At 36.8% G+C, this 27609-nt stretch overlaps 1 protein-coding gene across 3 annotated transcripts in view; it reads left to right on the plus strand.

Moving 5' to 3' along the window:
• The window catches only part of Uxs (UDP-xylose synthase), a 392432-nt gene that overhangs the window by 330021 nt on the left and 34802 nt on the right, over positions 1-27609 (plus strand). The window contains exon 1 of one of the 3 annotated variants that reach the window (XM_081769544.1): positions 21830-22355. The exons of 1 other annotated variant lie outside the window; for it this stretch is intronic. In XM_081769544.1, the coding sequence (XP_081625670.1) occupies positions 22292-22355 (64 nt within the window). In that variant the 5' untranslated portion in view covers positions 21830-22291. Of the gene's footprint in view, positions 1-21829; positions 22356-22504; positions 22523-27609 lie in introns of those variants that run through there. One more of the 3 variants, XM_081769546.1, reaches the window with a different exon arrangement.

Here is a 27609-nt window from a genome sequence, read left to right on the forward strand (position 1 = left end):
TTTTCCACAAACATGCAGTCCACCGAACAAAATTTATCAGGTTTTTTCAGATGATCTCTGCGTTAAAATTGGGGGTCCATTAGGGCAAAAAGGTAAAAAAATATTTTTAAGAAGATTTTCACTGCTTAGATACACGATGGAGACATGTGAATGGTATCGTTTGAAAGGCAGTTCTGAAGAGAATTAAGTACGACCAACGATTCTAGGATAAATAGGGATGTCTCAAGGAAATTTCTACACAAGATCCTGTTTTATATGGGAATCCGGGGTATTATGGATATATATTTTTTGGCAGGCTTAATTTTGCACCTAGAAGATTGAAATTTGGACAAATATTCACTCCACCGAATAGTATTTATCAGATTTCTTTCAGATCTCTGCGTTAAAACAGAGGGGTCCAGAGGGGCAAAATTTAAAAAGGATATTTTGACGAAAAATCTCTTCCTTCGCGATTTTCCCGCCTTAGATGCATGATAGAGACATGTGAATAGTACCGTTTGAAAGGTAGTTCTATTCTCAAGAGAATGAGGCAAACCATGATCCTAAAATAAACACGGATGTCTCAGGAAATTTTTTACCTGCCATCAGGGTCTTTTGCGGTAGTCTGGGGCACTGTGGGGATTATTGATAAATGAAATACTTTTCCTGCCCTTACTATTCAAGATACAAACTTGAAATTTTGTACACACATATAGTATTTCTCAGTAGATTTTAAGATGTCTGCTTTTACACGGGGGTCCAAAAGGACCAAAAAATTAAAAATAAAAAAAATGTGATTTCTCGCAAAATTTCTCACTTCAGAGACACAATGGAGAAATGTAAATGGTACACCCCGATTCAAAAACATTGCGACAGCCAACGCCGTGCAGTTAGGCCACCAAATATACATCTCATTACATAGTCGTGTCAGGTAAAGAGACCCCTCTCTCACCTCCTTTCTTCACTTCCATACTAAAATTAGCTAACAACATCAGCACAATTCTTATTTCAAACTATACATGTATTAGTATAGATAAAAAGAAATAACAAAATCGAGACGAAACAAGATTCATAGGTTGATGTAGGGAGAAACTGAAACACCCACAATGAAAAATTGAAACCAACGAATATGTATTACACATAGATTCAAAAATGAACAGAGAGAGAGAGAGGACGAGAGAGCGAGAGAGAGAAGAGGAAAGGAGAGGAGAGGAGAAGAAGAAAAAGTAACAGGAGAACAGATAAAACTGAGGAATTCAAACGTAGTAAGAAAATAACCTAACATTATAAAGTTCCGTTTCCAGAAATCCAACAGTAATATGGAATTAACGTTTGTTTTTACATAGTTTTTAAGAACTTTTCGAATATATAGACGATCCTTTAAATATTTATTATGTTACTTTCATAATGGATAGCATACTTAATTTCAAGTAGAACTGTAGATCTCCGAGACACATCTAGGATAATGTCAAAGGTTTAATACACATGCTTTGTTTCCGCGTGGTTCGATTGCAAATTCGGTAGTATTCGTTGGACGTAATGATCCAAAATACATTCTAATATACCCAGTACACAGCGTTGGTCATACCTTCCATTTCAGACTACTAATGCAAACTGATCGAAGAAAACGAAACGAAAAGAAAAGAGAAAGAAATTAAAAACAGAAAATTGAGGAGTGCTTTTTTATTTCTAAATATCTATCAGATAAAACTTATATTGAAAGTCAAAACTGTATCGTAATGGAAAGCTACAAATCTTGGAAAGGAAAAGTTCATGTTTCTCATAGATGTAGCATCTTTCAAATTTCAAAGGGAATAAATCACATTGAATTTTAGGATGGGAACAAATATTGTGTCGAACTAGTAAAATAAAATTTTGTTTTCAAATAACCAGAGAGGTACCATTTTCTAGTCTTTTCCGAAGAGTTATCTGTTCCGAACATCGAGCATTGATTTCATCTCTTCCGAATATAACGTAATTTGCACAGAGAAAAAGAACACGCTTAGAGCTCATACGCATCATCTTTGGAATATGAACTGCATGTATGTGTGAGAGGAAGAAAAGTGAAAAATGCAAAGACAGATAGGGAAACGTCAAGAAAGAGAAAGAGGCGGGACGAATATAAATATGAAGCATACTTACTATTGCAGTGTATGATATAAAACGCACACACTATTTACTCGAACTATCGCCAGTGATGCCTTGTAAGTTCTCCATCAGAAGTTGAATCTCTGTTTGCAGCCATTATTTTATGTGAAAAAATCATACGACCTGATGGGGAATCGAACCAAGATTTTTCATTTGGACGTCTGACAAGTTACCACTACACCACCGATTGCTTTAGCCAAACTTTGTTTAACAAATAGTTCTTCTTAATGGTTAAATGGTTAAACTTTCTTAGAACGATAACACGAAAATTGCATACTGCAGATCAATGATGTCTTTGAAATGTCCTCGTAATTCCCTTGCCCTTCCCCAACCAACATTCATAAATCGTCTCTATCATGATACAGGTGTTTGCTTTCATATTCTTACGTAATGCTTGTCCAGTATGATAAGTCAATTCTTCACAATCGCGTTGTAAATATATTAACTTTGACGTGAATAAGATTTAGACCTATGTTAGATAGCTGTATTATGCATAAGGCCACTGCGTTACCCCAACAATTTCATGCCACCTGAAATTAGAAGCTAAATGTTACTTACTTTAGGTGTGATCTTTGGAACGAATCAAAGTGCTAAACGAAGTTGATTTATTCGACGGCCTAGAGAGAAATTAGTGCCCACTAATAAAGGAAATGCATACAATCCAGGAAAAATTACATAAATAAAACATATTTTTCAGTAATTTCATCGTGTAAGTTCAAAAGTACGTGAATATTAATAATGATAATAATAATAATAATAGTAATAATAATAATAATAATAAATGTGTACATTCACACTATAGTAGTCTATTATTATTATTATTACTATTATTATTATTATTAATATTAATATTATCAATTACCCGATTCATTGGGTTAAATTGAGAACAAATATGAATATGGTCCGTTACTCAGTCACTGTTTAGTATTACTAAAAGTCTCTTTGATATCGGTCATTTTCGATGAGTTTTATATATCCCCTCCCCACCCTATGTTGTGGGGCACGGTATCTGCAGTATCATTGTTCATCTCAGCGAGCCGGAAAACTGTGAATTCGACACTGATATTGGTTATTTCGATCATTTTTATATGTCTCCCCCTCCTCCCAGTAGAGGGACTGAATTTGGATTTAAACAGCATGAGATATGTCACTATTAATCTCAACGACTCCAAAAATTACAGATTCACCACTTATACCAGCAATTTTTTTGTTCTTTGTTAAATGTCGCTCACCCTCTTCATCTCTTAAGTTCCAAGGTCCAAGTAATATGACAGAATCCACCTCAGGTTCGAACTTCATCTAGGTTAAAATTTGATCGTGATGGATCATTTGTTTCGCGAGTTATAAATTTTTATTTATACTTTTAAACTTCTCCCTTTCCCTCGTCAAAGTAAATAGATAAATGCTATCTTAGGCCCGAACCTGATCTGTGTTGAAAATTTATTTGAGATTCGTCGGGTGGTTCAAGAGTGATGAAGTCACAAAGACAGCCACTTTCATTTTCAGTTTTTTTACATGTACCTCCCTCTCACCGGCCCCTACGTTGCACCGTCAAACTGAAATGACAAAAGTTGTCCCAGATCCGAACCTTATCTATGTTGAAAGTTTTATAGAGATCAGTCGGGGTGTTCAAGATATTAGGAGCCACAAACATAGTAACTTTCAATTTTATAATTTAGATTATTATTATTATTATTATTATTATTATTATTATTATTATTATTATTATTATTATTATTATTATTATTATTATTATTATTATTACAATTTGCTTATTTTTGAACTTGCACGGAGAAATTACTGCAAAATATGTTTTATTTTCACATTCATTCCTCGATTGTAAGTTTTTTTTTAGCAGTGGGCACTTATTTCTCTCTAGGCCGTCGAACAAATCAATTTTGTTGTGCACTTTTTTCCAAATAACGTTACAGGAAGAAGCCGATTCGTTACAAAGATCAGGGCTAAAGAAAGTAATATTCGGCTTGAAATTTTAGATGGCATGATAGTTTTTTTTGTTTGTTTGTTTTTAAGCCTCCACTTTCCCCTGCCTTGGCCGATTACTTTCGGACTTATTTATGGCAGACGCAACTGCCTCTTGCCTTTGTTGTCTCTCTTATACTTTGATGTTTCTTTGTTATCCCTCTGTCCTTTCGGCTGTCAAACCTCAGCAGATTGAGGTGAGGCACATTTCTTTTCAACATGGCACCTAATATTTAAAACCATGCCCTTATATTTCTCTCTTTTTTGTTTTTTATTTTTTATTTTTCTTTATTTATCCTCTTACATGCAGAAAATAATCTGAAAGAAGAAAGAAAGTAATTGATTAGTACATAAGATAAATGAGTGGGAAGCAGCGCATTCCCCACCCTGAAAAGTACAAATTTAAAAGAAAAAAATAAACAAAACACAGTGTAGAAAACAACATCTCATTTGGTGTTAACTGTCTTGTAGTTTCTTCTTTCTTCCATGATTCTCTATGCTTTTATCACATTGTTTCTCATAAGCGTTTATTACACTAACACGCACAACACTGACACACACACAATGTTTATAGAGGTTATAGAAATAAAAACGAAATAAATAAATAAATAAATAAATAAATAAACAAAAAAGAAACGTAAGTTTGTACTATAGTTCTGGGTGTTTGCCAGAACTTTAAAATTGTTTCTATTAGAATTTGATTTTTTTTTTAAAATTGTATCTTTTCAAAGTGCCATTTGTTCAATTACCTTCTTTGTTGGGTTCGTTCATTCCATAGGTTTCTAACTACATGCTCTGTTATTTTTTGAAAGTTATCGAATTTTGTTTTATCCTGCCGTAAACTAGTCCAATCTTCATCACTAAGTTCATCTCTGAGATTCCTTATTTCCTCACTAGTTACGTAATTTTCACAATTCCATATTACGTGTTCAGGTGTTTGGATTTCTCCACATGAACACATCTCGTTATTTTCAATATTTAATCTTTTCAAATGTGTTTTGAAGGGTCCATGTCCCGACAGCGCTTCCATAGTTTCCTTCTTTATTTCACCAATTTCTTTCCTCACTTTGATAGTTGGTATGTATTCTTTGACCTTTTCTCCTTTTGTTGTGGTGTACCATTCCTCCTGCCATTTTCTTTCTATCAACATATTTAGTTCGTCTTCGTTATTCGGATTTGTACCTAGAATCACTATTATTTTTATAGTTTCATTATTTGTTTTCCATCGTTTTATAACTTCTCTTAATATTTGGTAGTGGATTGGTTCTTCTAGTGCAAGCACTTGTAAGGATTCTATCGGTAGTGTTTTGATTATTCCTATTGTTCTAATTATAACTCCTCTCTGAACTCTGTTTATTTGTTCCCTTATTCTTTTATTTGCAAATATTCTGTGAACTCAGATGCTGGCACAGTATTTTACTGTTGGCATTATTACAGCATTGTTGTACGTTTGTAGGGTCTTTTTGGGTATCTTATAGTCTTTTCTTGCAATTGTAAGCATTTTATGTGCTACTTTCTTTCCTTTGTCAGTTACGTTTTCGACATGTTTAGCATAGTTCAGTTTATCGTCAATCCATACTCCCAAATACTTGAATTCTTTCACTCGTTCAATTTTTTGATTGTTAATCTTTAATATTGGATCTCTTTGTATAGATTGACCGAATATCGTGTATTTAGTTTTATTTCCTGATAGTTTCAGTTTATTTATTTCGCACCATTTCTGAAGCGTGTGTAAGACTTGGTTCCCTTTCCTCTCAATTTCGTCTCTTGATCGTGCTGATACGACTATTGCGATATCATCTGCATAGCCGACTACTCCTTCCGTGTCTTCCGTAATTTCCAGTGTTTTTAGGCAGGATTCGATAACGATGTCCCACATCGTTGGACCGTATATGGATCCCTGTGGACATCCCTTTGTTGTATATGTGGTAATGTTATTATTTGGTGCCTTCTAAGTGACCTGTCTTTCGTTGCAGTATTCTAACATTAGTTGGTATAGTGATTTAGGTACTTTCATTTTTTTTTAGTTGTTTGAAGAGTGATGGCCAACACAAATTGTCAAAAGCTCCACTGATATCAACATAGATTACTACCTGGTACTTGTCTAATTTTCCATTTTCTATTAATTCTAAAAGCCTCCTTATAGCTGTCTCCGTACTTTTCTTCTTCCTAAAGCTATGCTGTAGCTTATCTCTTTTTATGTTTCATATTTGCTAAGTCTATTAGTGATTACCGTTTCGAATATTTTTTCCTATTATATTTAAGAGACAGATAGGTCTATATGCCTTAGGGTCGTCATTTCTTTTATCTTCGCTCTTTTTTTATTATTACTAAGTTTGAGTGTTTCCATATTTTAGGAATTATTTTCGTCTTGAGGCATAAATTGTAGAGTCTTGATAGATGTGGTGACCATGTATCTGCATTTTCCAGGAAAATTTCTGATTTTATCATGTCTGGACCTGCTGCTTTCTTCTTTTTTAACATTTTTATGTAATTACTTATTTCTTGATTGGTTGTTTCTTCCATGATTTCGTCGTTTTTTGGTAAAATTTTCATTTCTTTTCTCATTTGTTTGTGCACCTCGTCATCGTCTTCTTTTTCGTCCTTGGGTAAAAGTTTTTCCATTAAAAATTTTATGATGCTTTCCCATCCTTCAGTAAAACTTCTTAAGGTTGAGAGAGTTTTTGGCTTCTTTATTTTCTGACTAATTATTTTATATGGTTCACCCCAAATGTCTAGGTTAGTATTTTCTTTAAGGTAGTTCTTCCAACTATTTACTTTCATTTCTTTTATTTTGTTTTCATATATTTCTTTTTGCTCCCTGTATTTTGTTAGCCGTATTTGTTTCAATTCTATTTCCCACGTCTCTTGACAGTGTAGGGGTAACGCAATGGCCTTATGAATAATATTGCTATCTACGAGGGCCATCCAGAAAGTGATACCCGTTTGCGCCGCTTAAAGCGCTGATGACTCAGAAAGCCGCTGGACAAGGTCATACCTCGTCAGTGGCTCGTCTGCCTGCTCTGTGCGAGGTTGCGTGATGCTAGCAGTGCCTGTTTTGTGCCTGTGCTCATTTATAATGATTAAACGAATTGAGAACCCCGCCAGTTGTGAAGAGAGGGCCGTGATAAAATTTCTTAATGAACGAAACGTTCGACCTTGTGAAATTCATCCCCAATAAAAGGAGGTGTATTGAGACAATGCGATGGACGAGTCGTCTGTTCGGCGCTGGTGTCGCAACTTCAACCTGGGGAGGGGTAGTACACACGACGAGGAGCATTCAGGGAGACCGTCTGTCATTACTGACGAAATGCTGAGGTCAGTAGACGAATGAGTGAGGAACGATCGGCGCGTCACAATTGATGAACTCTCTGAACATTTTAATAATCTGTCTCGGCTTTCTGGCGGGAAAAAGATTTGACAGCGAAGACGAACTTAAAAGAGACGTGACTACGTATCTCAATACGCTGGCGGCGGAGGACTATGGCGCTGGAATACAAAAACTCGTCACACGGTATGACAAATGCCTAAATTTGCTTGGAGATTATGTGGAGAAGTAGTGTAAAGTATGTTCTTTCCAATAAAAATGTGTATATTTGTTAATATGTCTTTATTGCACAAACGGGTATCACTTTCCGGATGACCCTCGTAACATAGTGATTGTCAAGAATCGACTTATCATACTGGACAAGCAATACCTAACAATGTGAAAGCAAACACCTGTATCATGATAGAGACGATTTACCGATGTTGGATGGGGAGGAGCAAAGGAATTACCAGGACATTTCAAAGATATCATTGACCTGCAGTATGCAATTTCCGTGTTATCGTTCTCAGAAAGAAACACTACACCATTTGTTAAGCTAAGTTTGGATAAAGGAATCGGTGGTGTAGTGGTAACGGGTCAGACGCCCAAATGAAAAATCTTTGTTTGATTCCCCATCAGGTAGTATGATTTTTTCGCATAAAATAATGGCTGCAAACAGAGATTCATCTTCTGATGGAGAACTTATAACGCAATACTAGCGATAGTTCGAGTAAATAGTGTGTGCTTTCTATATCATACACTGCAATAGTAAGTATGCTTCATATTTATATTCGTCACGTCCCTCTCTCTCTTTCTTGACGTTTCCCTATCTGTCTTTGCATTTTTCACTTTTCTTCCTCTCACACATACATGCAGTTCATATTCCAAAGTTAAAACGGAGCAGAAGCCCGATATACCTCGTCCGGGGACTCTAATTAACTGTTAACTTCGGCGTCGTGCTTTTGTGCTCTGGGGATAACATCAACGGTCCTAGTCATCTCTGACAGAAATACTGTTTAAACGCAATGAAGTAAGTAAAATCTCTTTTTTATCCTCTGGGTTACCGAATCTCAGTCGAATTACCGGTTCACTACGGATTTAAATTCCTCGATCCAGTGGGGGTCTATAACCTAACCAACATCATACGACTGACACGATGATGCGTATGAGCTCTTAGCGTGTTCTTTATCTCTGTGCAAATTACGTTATATTCGGAAGAGATGAAATCAATACTGGATGTTCGGAAAAGATAACTCTTCGGAAAAGGCTAGAAAATGGTACCTTTCTGGTTATTTGAGAACAAAATTTTATTTTACTAGTTCGACATAATGTTTGTTCCCATTCTATAATTCAATGTGTTTTATTCACTTTGACTTTTGAAAGATGCTACATCTATGAGAAACATGAACTTTTCCTTTCCAACATTTGTAGCTTTCCATTACGATACTGTTTGGACTTTTAATATATGTTACATCTGATAGATATTTAGCAATAAAATAGCATTCTGCAATTTTCTGTTTTTAATTTCTTTCTCTTTTCTTTTCGTTTCGTTTCCTTCCTTCAGTTTGCATTAGTAGTCCGGAATGGAAGATATGACCAACGCTGTGTACTGGGTATATTAGAATGTATTTTGGATCATTACGTCCAACGAACACTACCGAATTTGCAATCGAACCACGCGGAAACAAAGTTTCTGTGTTAAAGCTTTGACATTATCCTAGATGTGTCTCGGAGATCTACAGTTCTACTTGAAATTGAGTATGCTATCCATTATGAAAGTAACATAATAAATATTTAAAGGATCGTCTATATATTCGATTAGTTCTGAAAAACTATGTAAAAACAAAAGTTAATTCTATATTAATGTTGGATTTCTGGAAACGGAAGTTTAAAATGTTAGGTTATTTTCTTACTACGTTTGAATTCCACAGTTTTATCTGTTCTCCCGTTACTTTTTCTTCTTCTCCTCTCCTCTCCTTTCCTCTTCTCTCTCTCGCTCTCTCTCTCTCCCTGCTCATTTCTGAATCTCTGTGTAATAGACATTCATTAGTTTCAATTTTTCATTGTGGGTGTTTCAGTTTCTCCCTACATCAACCTATGAATCTTGTTTCGTCTCGGTTTTGTTATTTCTTTTTATGTATACTAATAATTTTTATTATACTATACCTATTCCCAACCAGGGTCCGTGTTTATGTGTGGAGAACGCCCAAATTAGCTTATGATCTGCAGTGTCTCCGCCCAACTGTGAAACATGGCGGCGGCTCGGCGATGCTGTGGGCCGCAATATTATGGTTTTCACTGGGTCCTGTGGTCACACTTAGCGGATGAATCACTGCCAAGGATTATGTCGCAATGTTAGGAGACATTTTGCATCTTATGGTTCGGATGTTGTTCCCGGACAATGACGCCATCTTCCAGGATGATAATGCACCCATTCACACAACTGGCGTTATTGCAGCATGGTTTGAGGAACATCGGGATGAAGTTCAACACCTCCTTTGGCCCGCCCAATCCCCAGATCTCACCATAATTGAACATCTGTGGTCCGTCTTACAAACACGACTCCGGCGACGATTTCCACCTCCATCCTCTCTCACAGAACTGGCCGAGGCACTGCACGAGGAATGGTGTAAAATTGCACTTGCTACCGTTCACGACCTCTATGCCTCCATCCCACGTCGCATCAAGGCTGTTCTGAAGGCGAAAGGTGGCCCGACACCATGTTAATCTGGTAAGTTGCAATTTTGTTCAGGTGTTTCCATTGTTCTGATCACCATCAGTATAATCACCAGTTGAAATGCGTTGGGCTGGGGGAAGTTATGAGTGAATAGATGATCAACGATCCGGGGCGGAGTAAAATTACTTACGCAACTGGTCATATATCTTTCTTTCTCCTGATTTCCACTCTTGATCTCAGGCATTTTAGTCGTGGAATTGTATTTATCTGGCCTTTTACCGCGGGGCCTTTTTGATGCGGAGCTTCTTTGACACGCCCTGTTTTAACGCGGGGCATTTTGTAGTGCGGCCCTTTCGACTCGGGAACTTTTGACACGTGACCGTCTTCACCCGTGTCCTTTTGATGCGAAGTCCTTTTTCACTCGGGCATTTTTAGATAGGGCCCTTTTGTCGCGGCGACCTTTAGACTTGAGCGCTTTTGACAGCGGGGCTCTTTTGACTTGGACCCCTTTGTCGCCGGTCCCTTTCAACCACTTTTTGTCCGTGTCCTTCTGACAGAACTATATATATATATATATATATATATATATATATATATATATATATATATATATATATATATATATATATATATAAATCTGCGTGAGGAAGGGCAGGGGGCAGGTATGATTAAATAAATGATCAATGATCAGGGCGCAGTAAAATTAGTTACACCAATGGTCATATCTCTTTCTTTTCCTGATTTCCACTCCTGATCTCAGGCTTTTTCGCCGTGAAATTATATTTGCCGGGTCCTTTTGACGCGGAGCCTTTTGAGTCGGGCCTTTTTGACGCAGGGTTCTTTTGACTCGTCAACTTTTCACGGAGGCCTTTTTGACTCGGACTTTCTTTCGCGGTGCCCTTTCGCCTGTAACCCTTTTGAAACGGGATCGCTTTGACCCGTGTCCTTTTTGAGGTGAGGTCCCTTTTGACTCGGACATTTTTGAAAGGCCTTTTTGTCGCGACGTCCTTTGGATTCTGGCCCTTTTGACAGAGGTGCTGTTTTGATTCGGATCCTTTTGTGCAGGGCCCTTTCGACCGGTACCTTTTTGATTCGGGCATTTCTGTTCTTGTCCTTTGTCCGTGCTCTTCTGACATAGAAATATATATACCAGCTGAAATGCGGGCGGCAGGGAAAAAGTATGAGTAAATAGATGATTGACGATCAGGGCACAATAAAATTATTTACGCCACTGGTCATATGTATCTTTCTCCTGATTTTCTCTCCTGATCTCAGGTTTTCAGCCGTGGAATTGTATTTGCCGACCCCTTTCACGCGGGGATCTTTTCACTTGGCTCCTTTTCACGCGGAGCCTTTTTGACTCGGGGCCTTTTGTTGCGGAGTCATATTGACTCGGGTCATTTTGACGCAGGACCGTCTTGACATGTGCCCTTTTGAAGCGGGGTCCTTTTTGGCCCGACTTTTTTTTTGACATAAGCCCCTTTTGACTCGGCCTCTTTACTCGCAAGGATCTTTTGACCCGTGTCCCTTTGAGGCGTTGTCCACTTTGTCCAGTTTTTTTTACATAGGTCCCTTTTGTTTCGGACTCTCTTCCCGCGATGATCTTTTGACCCGGGCCCTTTTGACGAGGGGAACATTTTCACGCGGTGCATTTTCGACTCGGGTACTTTTCTCGCGGGGCCACTTTTGACGTTGCTTTTTTTGACGCGTTGCCTTTTAAAACCGAGCCCCGTTTTGACTCGGACCTTTCTATCCTCGCCCTTTTTCGGGCCCTTCTGACATGGAACCATATATATATATATATAACGATAACGCAGTAGTTCAAATGCGTGGGACAGGGGGCGGGTATGAATAATGGATTATCCATGGCGCAGTAAAATTAGTTACGCCACTTTTCATATCTCTTTCCGTCTCTTCCCTCTACATTATATCTGGAGATGTATGTTTTGACTAATAGGTTACAGTGGTGATTTTAAAAAATAAGAGGACATACGCTATCAATGATAAACTATGACTTTTAATATATATTTGGCAATAAATCGAAAAACTCTATATCGGTCTTTTGCCCCCCCCCCCGTTCGAAAAAATCCTTCGGGCGTTAGTGATTATCATGTTGGTTAATTACCGTATTATATTGTGCTATACATGGAATAGATACTTCTGTTTTTTATTTAATAATAAGAACCGTATTTACATTTATTACAACCCTTGCTTGACGACAGCGAAACATACTCCTGTTCAGCATGTTTAGTTTCCATTCTGAAATAAGGACAGTGAGACGAATGAAATAATTCACGCATACATTTAGGACTTAGAAAAGTGTCCTGCGAACATGTCGTGTTAAATTCCCAAAGAGTGAAATGCGCTAGTAGTGAAAAACTGAGAATATGAATCTTTTCAGAGATGATAGTGTACTTATGCTTCAAATCTGTGTCTTTACTCCCTATATCTACGTTATTTCCCTATTCAAAATAAAACCTGTTCAAAATTAATCACAATTTCTTATGCAACCATCCCTTCCTTGGAGTACTGCGCGGTCACATACCCGTCACGGCGATGTAAAGGCACTTTTGGCGACGAGGATACCTAATAGGAACAGTCGTTTCTTGTTATTTCGGTACATGAGCACTGGATGAAAGAGTTTCTGTGGTGGCAAGAACATCAATTTTATCAGACAATTTATTTCACTGATTGATGGTGTACTTCGTCTACCTGGATGTAGGTTTTTGGGTTACCTCTTGGATTTGTTTGCAAATGGTAAAGATTAAAAATGTTTTAATATCTTAATATTTCTTCTTTACTTTCGTCGAACTGATACTGTTCGCACGATCTCCAAAAATGCGTCAGTGAATTGAGTGGTATTATTCATGCAGGAATGAAGGTTTATTACTCAGAATTAGCCGAAACTCACATCCCCACAATTCATGCATTTGATAGTCAATAGTACTGAGCACAGGGGCGGATCCAAGGGGGGCGATCGCCCCCCCAGAATAGGAAACTTTCTTATTTTATATATATAAATAAAACCCATCCCAAAGTTTGGAGCCCTTAAACGTAGCAGTATGACAACCCACCGCTCCCCCAGAAGTCGGTCCTGGATCCGCCCCTGACTGAGCATGGGCGTCTCTGGCTGGGGGGACGAGGGGGATGCCCCCGCAATATTTTGAAGTACAAAATATTCCATATTTTATTCTAATTTAATTTATTTACTAACGACCTATTTGGAATATAATATTCAGGCTGTGAAACGATCATAACAGAGTTCGGAGTTCTCAGGGGGTCCGTGAAAGTAACAAATGGAATCAAAGATAATACATAGCTTGGGTTCGGTAGTGCCATTTAAATAGCTTTTTTATGTCATCCCCAAAATGTACATGCCAGAGACGCCAGTGGTACTGAGACGTGCTTACGCTCGTAACGAAACTCCAACTTATCTTCAAGGTTATTGTAGATTGGTCGACTCCCTTTTGTCGTAAACCAGATCAGAGAATCGTAAAGGATTATAACTGGAACTCATAGATGTGTACTTCTCCAATGTTGAGGTCCTTAAAATTTTCACCTACTATGAATCCACTAATGAAGGCTTCTTTTTTTACGATTCACATTTTAATGTTATAATCCTACATTTAATTTATGTTAACCATTCTGTTGCAATGGTGGGCTCGTTGTTTCTCCAACATTGTCCGGATCCATATATATTCCAATGACATTGAGTTTCAGAAAATTTCGCCAATATATTAACTTGCAAGGACTAGCACTTGTTACAGTTTTCAAAAGTGGATTTATATGTGTAACTTTCTCGAAGGTCGTCATGAATGATATACATACTTGTATTAATACATTGACTTCTTGCACACAATACGAGACAATGTCCCTATCAACGTCGAACGTATCATTCTGATGTTTATATTACCAATAAGTAAAGTTTGCATGTTTCTCCATTTAATTTATTCAGCAAAATTTAGTTTCTGGCAATTATCCTGTTGATTTTGTCTTGTACGTTTGTACGTTGTTGTCTTGTTAGAAAAATATTTAAGTTTTCTTTCATAAGTGGTAAATTGAATGCCTTAGACCCCTTACTTAAGTTCGGGCATGAAATTCAGCGAGTGTATGAAGTCAGGCTCTTAAAATTAAACTTAAGATCTTAGTACACATAGAGTAATAATATAGTATAAGAGGTTTCAGCTGCTCTTCACGCTGAGACTGTGCAGACTGGTGGCGCCGCCACTCAAGGAAGTTGGGAACAACAGAGTCACTTTCGTTCCATTGTAGGAACAATTTGAATTTCCATTAGAAATATAGCAGTGTTGCGTAAGTTACTTGTAAAAATTTAACGCGTTACAAGTTACTTTACTTTCCCTTAAAATGTAACGCGTTACTTGCCCCAAAAAGTAACTGTTACCCTACTTCGAAAGTAACGCGTTACTTTTAGATCCGAAACTTAGAATATGTGAAAAAATCTTACTTCAATTGTCCATATTATTATTATTATTATTATTATTATTATTATTATTATTATTATTATTATTATTATTATTATTATTATTATTATTATTATTTCACGTTCTGAATCGCTTTATATAGATATAAGAACAAATTCTTACTTTACAGCTATATGAATATTTTCATATAATGTAGCACTGACTAAAATGTCATACTGCGTTACTTATAGGAATGGGCACGAGCGAGTTTTTTTTTAAACTCGACTCTAATCGAAACAGACATCTTTGAGCTCAACTCGAGAACTCGGCTGGAAAAAGGATTGAGTTTCGACTCGAGTCGAGCCAAATCCTGTGTGTAGTTTTAAGTACTCTCTTCAAGTATCCTACATAGACAATATAATTATCAATGATACTACTACAAATTATTATTAATTATAACAACACTGTGTATAAACATCAAAAATAGGAGGTTTGTATATAAATACTGAAAAAAGTTGATTGCCAACCTCGGTAGTCCTGAAGTCTAGAAATCAAGGACATTGTTCACGGGCTTCTGAATTTGGGTTGAGGGTCTATGTTGGGTATTCGAGCTCGACCCAAACATTGTTAAAAGTTATAGGGCGCTGTTCAAATATGTTCAAAACTACTTGGCCCGGGTTTAGAATTGTCAACGACTCGCGCAGCTCGGCTCACAGCTAATTCACTATCAAGCCGAACCGACAAGTAAGCCGAGCCAACAGCCCTTGGCTCAGTTCAGCCAACCGAGTAAATGGCTCATCTCAACCAAACCGGCTCGAGCCGATGGTTCACCCAAGCGAGTCAGCTCGAGCTATCGGCTTAGTTATAAAAAAAAAAAAAAAAAACTCTTGTGGTTTCGTTATCCAGACGAGACAGACCATGTCCTCTCTCGTGAGCAACATTAAAAATATTCCATATTACCGCTAATATTTCTCATGGCTTTCGCTTTCCAGTGTAATCAGGCTATGATTTCAGAACGAGCTGAACGAATGAGCCATTTATCAAACTCAACTCGACTCAAAAACAGTGAATCGGCTCGGAACACGACTCGAGAATATCACCTTTGACTCGAGTCGAAACTCGTCTTGAATTAGAGTCGAGTTTCGAGTCAAGTCGAGTTATAGCTTGACTCGTTCTTATACCTATGCGTGAAAAAAATGGCTGCTTATTATTATTCTACTAAATTAATTATATAATAACAACAATGTTATGAAAAATTAAAAATACAGAATATAGAGAATCATTACAGTACAACTAATAAAATGAGAAAACACGAACTGGAGTGAATCAAAACTTGCCAATAACTCTAAAATCGATACATTCTTTTAAAACCTAGTTGTTCCAAACTCTATAACCAACGGGACTCTAGGATACGGAAACTGATCTGAAAGAACTCCAATATTACATACCATCAACCAACTATTTTCTAGTAAAAAAGTAGGCCTGTACATCTGCACAGTTATTCATATTAACCCCTTTCTCTACATCGTTAATTGGGCCGCGGTGGCTCGGTGATAGAGCGTTCACCTCTGGTGCTTGGGGTCCTGGGTTCGATCCCATCTCCCGCCGAATGAACTTTGTGGTGGACAAACACCATGTGCGTGGGTTTCCTCAGTGTTCTCCCGTTTCCTCCCACTTTCTTCATTTCACCATTTCATTCATTACTCATCATCACGTCTCCTTTAGCCTAACCGGCATAACCGTGCGACGTAAAACTCAAATATTTCATTTCATTTTTTTTTTCAAAATCCGTCTTCTTTGACTCTGGACGTAAAATTCAAAGATTTCATTTCATTTTTCTATATCGTTAATTATGGCACACTAGTTGTTGATAAACATTTGCTGCCGGGGCACTTCAGACACATTACTTTTAAATTATGTTCACCATCATCCTCAGCTTTTAAGAAAAAATATTTTTTCAAATGTTCGAACAGTAGAATATTTTTGTTTGCCATCTTTATTATTTTTAAAAAAAAACAGCAATCAAATTAAAATAGACCGGTACTATTGTACTCTTAGTTCACTCACCAAATGTATTGATTTGGAGATGTCACAATCTATGACAAAATCTTCCAGGTGCTTACAATCAATACACGTAATTTTCCTGAGGCTGTCTTTATCTACCAAAAACAGCAAGCAGCACTATGATCACATCTGTTTCTCTGTTTGTCAGTGACTGACAGTCGGTCACTAACATACGTAGTTCATGCTTTATTCTTCTACTCTGAGAATTCTCTTACAGGAAAGAAACATATTTCCGAAAAAAATATACAAATATTGTAGTTAGTCATCCGAAATGTAACGGGAAAAAAGTAACGCAAACTAGGTACGTTACTTAAAATTTTGTAACGCGTAACCGTTACAGTTACTTTGGAAAAATTGTAACGCGCTGCTAGGAAACGTTACTTAAAAAGTAACGCGTTAGAAGTAACGCATTACTTCCGTTACGTTACTTCCCAAGACTGGAATATAGAGAATGGTTCATCAGGGTAATCAGTGTTAGAACACTTCGAAACAATTTCTGGTTCCCAAGAATGTTTTTCGATAAATGTATTCGAAACAAAATGTGTATCATATCCATTGGCATTATGTGCTAAACATAATTTTATTTTCTCAAGTATGTTAAGAAGCTATTGACTGGATCAGCATAAAAAAAACTCGCAGATGTTCACAGGAATGCATAATATCTTGATAATCAATATACAAGTAACAATTTGCTGTGCTTCAAGTAAATTGAGTATGTGTACTTATCAGTGCCGTATCTTACTTTTTTCTGGGGGCAAACATTAATACGCGTGTTTGGGCCCCCTAGAAAAACTTATTTTTCCAATTCTTGAGCCCCTCTTTCCATCTTCCTCTTACTGTTTGTGGGGCCCTGTGGGTCTTCCCACACTGCAACGTCTGCGAGGCCGTTAGTTACGCTCCTAGGCCCGTTTCATACATGATAAATCAATCAAGGAGATAATATTGACAAATCTCAAAGCCATACGAATAGATATTATTTCCAGGGCCAATATTAGTAGATATTTTTTACTGAAATGGGCCCAGGACTAATTTTTGTTTTATTTACCTTTTGTGTGCTGTTTTGTTCATGTAATGTAGTGAACCTATTTGATGCTACATTTATAATTTCATGTTCATATCGTATATGAAGTAAGAACATTTTGTCTTAAAGTGGGCTCCCTAGAACAGCGAGGAGCTTCCCTGGGAGGAAGTTGCCCCTACCCCCACAAGTTATGGCCATGGCACTTATGTATTTTTTATCAGTTTCCTGATACTGTCGAGCCCCATTATCGTGAAATGCCTGTTTTACTTCTTTTCGTGAAGAATAGACGGAACTTCTGGCTTCAAATGTTAAATATCTACTGGTTTTCCTTTATGGCATGGCATTGTGTGAAAATTCTTTCAACGTTGAAAACCTAAAATGGATGATTGGCAGAGCTTTGTTCTTGCCGCATGGTGGACGTTGTAAACATTTCAAACAAGTGATGGGCAGTACTTTAAATGTACTGTCGATAGGGGTCGCTTTGAACATCAATATGACTTTGGACACTTTGGTAACTTTTTGTTCCATCTTTTTCCACACTGTTAAATGAATGACGTGATGCGTGGAAAAAAACTCCCTCCAATTCTGAATGGTTGTATGTTGAAAGTGTATGGACGGTGGTGCTAGAGAATTTGCCTGCGTTCGTGAGGAAAAAAGTAAAATAGCTTCGAGCGTTTTACTCGTGATTGTTGTGCTGTGAGAAACTCTTTGTTGTGTGAGACACAAGAAATATAATTTGTGAATGAGTGATTCATATAGAAGAATCAAGGAGTGTTGAAAAGACATCTTGAGAATAAAAGTTAAGTTGGTCCCATTTGAACACTCTAAAGCGAGACTTTTATGTACGAATCTGTCTTTGTGGGGTGACATTGGACATTATGCCTCGTAAATATCAGCAAACATTATAATCGCGTAATTTCGCTAATTATGACTAAAGCACATTGGAAAAGGCTGTAAGACTAATCAAAGCAAAAAAAAAAAAAATTTCTGTAAGAAAAGCTTTCTCAAAGTTCGGTATCCCGAAGTCGACATTAAACTATAAAGTGAACAATGTGCATATGAAATCATATGGGACAGCCAGTTTTGAGTGAGAAAGAAGAGGAATCATTAGCTCTAAGCATAGAGAAAGCAGCGGCGTGGGGCTTTCCATTCAGATAAACAGATGTAAGGCTGTTGGTAAAAAGGTATCTAGACCGATTAGATCGTTCAGAAAAAAAAAAAGTTTAAACATAATCTTCCAGGCTACGAGTAGGGAAAGAATTTTCTGCGTCGTCATAAGGAACTGTTGCCTGTAGGATTGTGTGAGAACATCAAACGGTTTCGTGCCGCAGTTGATAAGAAGTCAGTAACTGAATATTTTGATTGTTTATATCTCTGGAGGGAGTTCTACCATTAAACATAATTAACTACGATAAAACCAACCTATCCGATGATCCTAGTCGGCAAACTGTTTTGGTTAAGCGAGTCGTGAAACATGCTGTAAACGTTTGTGACTTTTCAAAAACTAACATTTCCGTGATGATGGCTGTAAGTGGCAGTTGCAATATGCTTCCTCCATATGTGTTATATAAGGCAGATTGTTTGTGGGATACATGACAAGTTAGTGGGCTGAGTGGAACCCGATATAACAGAAATAAATGTGGATGGTTTGATTTACAGACTTTTGCAGACTGGTTCATGAAAATTGCACTTCCTTATTGCAAGAAATTAGATGGTCCGAAAGTTCTTATTGGTGAAAGGTGATAATCTCAGCAGTCACATTTCATATCATGTTATACAAGAGTATGAGAAAGAAAAGAACACAATACCCGGTTTGTACTTTTGACTCCCAATAGAACCCATCTTTTGCAGCCTTTGGATGTCGCTTTCTTCCGCCCACTGAAAGTTGCTTGGAAAGTCGTCTTGAAAGACTGTGAAAAATACACTAGAAGTTGCATTTCAAAAGATGCCTTCCCTAGTCTTTTGAAGACAGAGAAAATTGAAGCCAACAAATTCCTTAATATTAGAGAGGGTTTAGGGCTGCTAGAATCATTCCCTTAAATCCAGAAGTAGTGCTTAAAAATCTACCTGATGGAAAAGACAAGATCAGAACGAAACATGGTGTGCTGCTTTCGTTGACTTGCTGCAGGAGATGCGAACTCCTCCTTCGACAACCTCCAACAAAACCAGACAAAGAAAACTGAACGTTCCGCCAGGAAAGTCCGTGTCCATGAATGACTTGAGCAATGAATCAGCAAATAAGTCTTCTGATAAATCTGAGGATGATGAGATAAATCAGCCGTCGACTAGTACTGCTAGGGAACATACAAAGACGAAACTGAAGTCCCCAGCAACGAAGCGAGGTCCCACATTACTCCGAAGTCCATCTGATGATGATGACAGTTCAGCGTTCTCTGTACGTGTCACAACCAATTCATACCCCAGTCCTACATGCAATGTAGAGATGGGGCAACGGACTCGTAGTACTGTCTGCAAAGCACAGGAAGGAGATATGATAGTCGCCAAGTATGAATTTCACAAGGGTTCCAAGACAGTTCAGAAAAAAAAAATGTTGGTGTTGTTAAACATTTCAATGGTCAGATGTTGTTTGTAGACTTCCTGTGCTTTCATAGGAAGCTCGAGGATGACATCTACATCTTCAAATCTCCTACTGTTCCAGACCTTGAGGTAATTGATGCATCTCAGGTGGTGAGCATTCTCTCCAATCCAGAAATAAGAAGAGGACTTTTCTTTGTCAAATCTGAAACTCCATTGTGCAACTAAATCAGTTACACTCCATTGTGCAGCTCTGTACTCTCTTTCCCCCTTACCCTCATAGGGTATTGTATAAGTAACTTTGCCCTCTTTCCCCTTCGTTTAATTTAGATACTTAAAAATAGGGGGCATTGTGTTTAGTTTATTGTGTTATTATTTTCATATCTTTTACTGGCGATTAAACGCTAATGTAACAGTCAATGTTAAGATAGTATTATCATATAGTTCTATTGGTATTTAGAACAAGTGAAACGCTTGTAATTCAACTGGTATTGTTTGAATAGAATGCAAATGTATTTTTAAAACTTAAAAAAAAAAAAGTCCAAAGCTACAATGTTTCAATTCAAACATTGGATTTCTGTGTAAGTTTTAACAGTGTCCAAAGTCACCCCACGATTCAGGGTAACTTTGGACACATTTGTAATTTTTTTAAAAGGAAATAAACTGAGTCATTTTTTATGTATGTGGTGTATTCTTCAGATGTGTATCTACCATGTAAGATATAAAAACTCTTCACACAACCACCGACACTTGACTTACAGACCAAAACAATATGTAACTGTAGGAAGTCACCCCAGTTGTCGGTATATCCTTGAGGTTGTATTTTGTACAGTCTCACAAAAAATTGCTCCCTTGAATTCAGTCTTTTGCCCTTTGGAATCAGTTCTTTGTACCTTTGAAAAAAATCTTTCGGACGTCCCTGTTGAGAGTATTTTTCGGAATTTTGTCTCCGAAGAGGGAAATTATAACTAGAGCGTAATAGTTATTTTAATACGCTGTGCAGATGTGTTGTACGGATTCACAGAAGAAATTTGTAATAAGATTTTAATAGACCAGTATATAAATAATCTAAATGTGTTGTGTTCTTACCTCTGAGATGCGTATCTATGTTGAAATACATTATTGAGTACCTATGTAGGGATCCAAATATTTGTCAAATTTACGTTAGTAATGTGTAATCTTACTTCGGAACACAAATGTGTAAGCAACTAAATTAATTCGAGATATTATCTATAACTTCTTTAGTAATGTATAAACACAGAATGGAACACATAAGGTAAATGCTTTTATGTTGTATATAGTCGTTTGGCTATCCTCGTTATGTGTATCCCATCGTCGTTAAGGCGCCTGCTCCCTACGGTTCCTGACTCGTTTTAGGTACAATTGTTTGTGCTTTTTAGCAACATCTAACACAAGTTGGGTAGTGTCTTTTGCAGAATAGTTTTATTGTATACGTACACTGAAACGTTTTTAAAGTTAATCTGCACGGAGACTTAAAAGTTCACATCCCAAAAATGATTGTTTAAGATACAGAGAATCGATTTACTGAGAACATATGTACGCAACTAATTTATATGTGGATCCGCACAATATAACTGCACCGATTCTGCTTCATTTGATTTGCAAACTTTGCGATTAAGTCATTTTCTCAAGTCCAAATAACAGAATGATTGATTCGATTCACCAGAATCAAATTCAGTGTCTATATTTAGATTTTGCATCATCTCAATTATATTATGTAATGTCTTGTTATAGAAGTATAAAAATTTGTTCTACTAGTTTTCCAATCTTTAATTAAATTGCTTTCATTTCTTAAATTTTGATCTCTGCAATTTTGTTCTGAGACTGACAGTGATTGATTTCACCGTTAAAATCAACTTACGGAAAGCTGCAGACGACTCATGTTTCCATCTTGTGAATATGAAAGTGGTGGCAAGTGACTGTGAAGTAATAGAAAACCAGATGAAGTTAATAGTGTCATAAAAATGTTATGGTTCAATAAATATACGACTGAGAGAGCACTTCAATTGTAGGAAGCTTGCACAATGACAAGAAACCATAAAATTATGCTTATTGCACGATCACTTTTGCCGGTCATTTTGTCTCTGTTATAACAAGTAAATTGCGATATGCGTTAGAAGTATGGGGTGAAGCGCACAATGTTTTTCTTTTTGAAGAAAATTCGTAGGCCTATTTTAATATCTTGCTGTGGCTTCGTGATTGGTGAGTAACATACTGAATTAATGGAGTACAAAGTCATATTTAATTGTTGAAGTAACTGAAGTACGTAGTTTCTTGATTCATAATAAGTTTGTGATGACTCTGCAATCTACTTACTCATAATTAAACTTAATTTGTCGTGAAACTTTTGCTTTTAAATTATTAACCGAGTGAGTATTGTGAAAATAATGTACATATATAGTGTTTTTGTTAATTCTTGTGCTAATTTTTTTACCGATACTGCTGTTTTGTACAAGGGTTATATCCACCATGATTCTAGGTAGATTCGATTTTTAAGTTCGTCGTGTCTCAGCTGTATTAATTTTAAACTTGATAATTACTAATTCATACAGAGGTATGCCTGTTACATGCATTTTTATTGGATTAACTGTAGAATACTCGCTTCAGTTTCTATCCGTACGCAGAGACGAGAAATTACACTCTGTATTACATTTAACAATATGGGTCTAAACTTCAGCAGAACTTTACAAAGCCCGCTCCATTTATAACACAGTGGTGTAGGTAGTACCCTTGTGGGACCATTTTCGACCGAAGAAACACCGCCGTATTTAACAAAACATGCTCATCAACACATTAGAATATTTCAGAAAGTAAAAGAAACAATTAAGAAAACAGTGTAAACTACACGTGCTTTCTGATACCTACAAAGAGAAACTGGAGCGTGTATTATAAATTTTATCCCCTGGGATTAAAGTTTAGAAAACCCGCTCCACTTCTAACCCAATGTTCTAAATAATATCGGCCAATTTTCGGTTAAGGGGGTCCAGTAATTTCTTCCACACGAAATTTACAATTTCTTACTTCTTTCTATTGATTTTCGTTTGATTACATAATATAACATTATATTAGGTTAGGTTAGTTTTGGACCCCCTTAACGGAACATGGACCTAACATCTTTTCAAATGGGGCGTGTCAAGGTTCATAGAGAAGTAAGGTTGAGTCATATCGGAAAATAACGGTGATTGGCTGGTGATATTGCGTCATTATAGGAGCACAGCGAGAAAAGCGCACAGGCAGACGTTTGTCATTTGCAAAAGAAATAATGCTATTAATCGTGGCACACTTTTTTTTGGTTAATTGTTTGTTTTGGACTTCAATTTAATTAACGATTTTTTCTTCTTTAGGCGGAAGGGAGTATGTTTAGTACAAGGGGTCCAGAAGCACGTAAAAAACACAAAATTTACAGGAGAAATGAATAATGCAAGTACTTAGACGTAACATAACGTAACCAAATCTAACCTAACCTAACATAAACTAACCTAAGCTAACTATAACTAACCTAAACGTACCTAATATTAGTAGAAATAAGCGAAATTCTATCATTTTTTGGAAAATTATGCGGGATCCCTACACTAATTTAACATAAACTAACTCAGCCTAAACTAAACTAAACTAACCTAAGCTAGCCTAAACTAACCTGACGTACTCTAAACTAATCGAATGTGAACAGAAACTACCAAAATTGTAACATTTTTTAGAGAAAACTGCTGGACCCCTTCTGCTAAACATAGGCCGGCGGAAGTTGAGTTTTGAATGTTATTGTTCCTATCCATGTACTTCACGTGAATATATATTCTAGTTCTTACAACGATTATTCATGCACATTAGGATATTTCTCGCTTATTTTTCCGATAATTTTATTTTTTACATGTTTTAATGATTATTATGCTTGGGTACAACTTGGGCTAGGAGAGTACAGGTATATTTGTATCATTGTCATGTAACCAAGCGAAAATTCAAGCAAATACAGAATACCCAACTTCTGGGGGGTCAAATGAAACTTTGGCTTTGCGGGATCCTGCAGACCTTAGGATCGATGCCCATTGAGACGACCATGTTGCACAAAAATTGCTCAACCTTCAGATACCGTACCTAAATGCGAGGAAATTCATTTCTAGGTGACATCCATTAACATACCATATTTTCTTCCTCAGTGAGCGATGTATCCAACAAGATATGGAAACCATTTGTTTCACTAGTTTGTTATGTTGGAAACGCACAGTGTAAGTTGAAACATTGAAGTGGTCATTCCATCAGCACTAAAGAATTCACGTTCTGTAAGTAGCTCTCACTCCTAGTGCGAGGGGTCCCTGGTTCGGTTCCAGGCCATGCAAGCTTTTACATGTGTTTTTTTTTCTGCTTGGGACTCTCCTGTTTCCTCCCACACCTTATTCAACAGTTCTTTCATAACAATTCAGTTTTATTAGTTATCAGTCTCCTTAAGCCTATAGGTCATGGAAGTGGAACGTGAACCTGAATGATTTAACTTTCTGTTTCTAAAAGTGAGCAATTCATAAAAAAATAAAAAAAAAAAAAAAAAAGCTATCAGTATGTACCTTAACTCCCTCAGCTATATGGGTAGTAAAATTAAGTGAAATATTTCAGTTTTACATCCCACGATTATACCAACTAAGCTAAAGGACACTGTGATTATGAGAAATGAAAAGAATAGTGGAAGGAATCAGGTGAATTCCGATAAAACCCACGCACATGATGTCTGTTCACCACAAAGTCCACTTGGCACGTGCTGAGATCAAACCAGGTACCCCACGCACTAGAGATGAACGCTCTACCACTGAGAGCTATATACAGGTAGTTAGTGTACGCACTTTCGGCACGAGAGACCCTGCTTTGATTCCTGGTGAGAGTTCATGTGGTTCGGATTCTATACTAAGCAGTGTCCGTGTCTCATGTCTTCGCTGCTGAAAAGGACACTAAATTACCATACAATAACTGCTACGTTTGCAAATTTTAGTTTTTCTGCTGTATCTAAATAGTGTTTGTGCTCTATCTGCTGCACACTGGAAACCGCGCAGCGAGACATTCTTTTTATGTTGACCTTTGTAAAAGTACACACTTCTACAAGACAAAAGACAGAAAAAAAAAAACTTTTACTTAAATTCGACCTAAATACACTATGTAACACCCACATTACACATACGAACCATGTACAAGAGAACACAAATCAGTAAATTGAAGTAATCACCAACACTGAATCTCAGAAATAAGCCTGTATTATTTTAATCTCTCTCTCTCTCTCTCTCTCTCTCTCTCTCTCTCTCTCTCTATATATATATATATATATATATATATATATATATATATATATATATATATATATATGTGTGTGTGTGTGTGTGTGTATATATATACAGAGAGAGTCGCATCCTTTTTGTTGCCTTGGTGATCGCCATTTTATTTTCTATACAAACGCGAGCGAAGGCTGAGAAATAACGCAGAAATGGTGATGTATTATGTACTTGATTGTAAACATTATAGCGAAAGGGACACTTGTAAATTATTTAAAATAATTCCTTCGAATGAAGCATGAAAAAAAGCAATTAGGTAAGTAATATTTTGTTACTAAGGCAAAATAAATGAGCAAATGTGATTCGATCAGAACACACAAGTGAAATATTACATGATACAGACAACTCAGCACGATGTTTACTTAAGGTTTGCTCCACTTCTGTGTAATGTATCGAAGCATTTATATTAAGAAGTAACGGATACAAACTTACCTCTACTTCATATGTTTTGTTCTTCATTCTGCCTCTTCAATATGTAAATTCACCATCATACATAACGAAAGACACGTGGTTTGATTCAAGAGTATTTTCGCCTTTTTCCACCAACTTTACTTTGTCCTCAATGTATATAAAAAAATCTAAATAATTTCACAGCCATTGTTCGTATGTATATGAAACTACACAACCCCTCATTTACTTCACATTTACATTTGTATAGAAAACAAAATGGGATCACCATGGTAACGGAGAGGAAATGATGTCATCTGTGGCCAAAGTGAATTGCACAAACAGGGTTTCCCGCTCGTACGTAAAAGCTCTCTTATCAACACATTAATTCCTCTCTCGGGAAGAATAATGTTTAGAAAAAGTATTTAGAACCCCTTTGGATATGTAATTTAATCAAAGAGAAATGATAAATAAACAAGTCAACCCAGAGCTAACTACAATATTTTCAAAATTTCATTTCAAACGGTTCAACTGTTTACTCACATCTTATAATTAAAAATCGGAAATCAAAATTGTATAGAAATTACTCTCTACCCTCTTTGGAAGTGGTATTTTTCCAAATGCTGAGGCGCTTGTTTCTAATTAAGAGTTTGTGTATCGAGTTTCAACTCCCTAACTTGGAGTGCTGGTGAGGTATTTTATTTTTGGGATACAATCTCAACCCTCTTTGTCCCTGACACGACATGAACCTGGCTCAAGCCAGGTGCAAAATATGTTAAAAATTTAATTTCAATCCGTTCAGATATTTTCTCGTGAAAAGGCTATATACAGCGTCCTTTTAATTCTTATTATAGAATACTCACATGCTCCTATCGTGACATGATGTGCATAATAGCAATTTATAACGGATCTGTACTTCGCGTTAAGAGGTCCCCGTGGGAGCGTGTATTATAAAGTTTGTCCCCCGGAGCTAAACTTTACAAAGCACGCTTCAACTATATAATCCAATTAACAAATGATGGGCAAGCCCCCCAACCCCCAAATAATTTACGAAAAAAATGCTATTACACATTCACGTAAGGTAACACCTTCCTTCCCCTCAAATTGTAATACACTAAAGTAAACAAGACCACTTACCACAATATTAAAATGAAGAATCAAAAACTCCACAGCATGAATCATGCATTAAAATTCATCAAGCAAGAAGAAAGTATGTATCAAAGTTCATGTTCAATTAAACTTTGGCGACCATCCTTATCATAATACCAATGGCAAACATAATGATCAATCTGCTGCACCCGTAACTTTGATTTTTCAAAAAATTGTTCCACGAAAGGCAGACACGCCAAAAGCACTTTACTCCATTAACTCGCCGATTACACCGAGAAATATAATGTTCTCTGTCCTTACACAACTTCAAACTTGACCCACATTTACGGCAATCAATTTCCAATTTAATTAAACCGTGACGTTCTAAATACTTTAATAATTCCTTTCCGTTATTGTATAAGTCAGTAAAAAAAAAATACCTAAGTTAATACAGCAAAACCTGTTAACTTGGCCACCTGCTCGTTTTGGTCTGGTTTGTCTTAAACCTGCAATTTCCCATAAGATATTCGTTACTTACTACCTTAATTGTAAGTTGGCCACCTGTTTGTCTTGAAGTTGGCTTCATTGAAGCAATGTTTACCGTAGGATAGTGATGATAAATTTACCTGCGTATCTTGGCCACGCAAAATACCGTTTTGTTATTTTTCTTA

The sequence above is a fragment of the Thermobia domestica genome, chromosome 8 (genome assembly GCF_964235325.1).
Source record: "Thermobia domestica chromosome 8, izTheDome1.hap1.1, whole genome shotgun sequence".
Classification (NCBI taxonomy): domain Eukaryota; kingdom Metazoa; phylum Arthropoda; class Insecta; order Zygentoma; family Lepismatidae; genus Thermobia; species Thermobia domestica.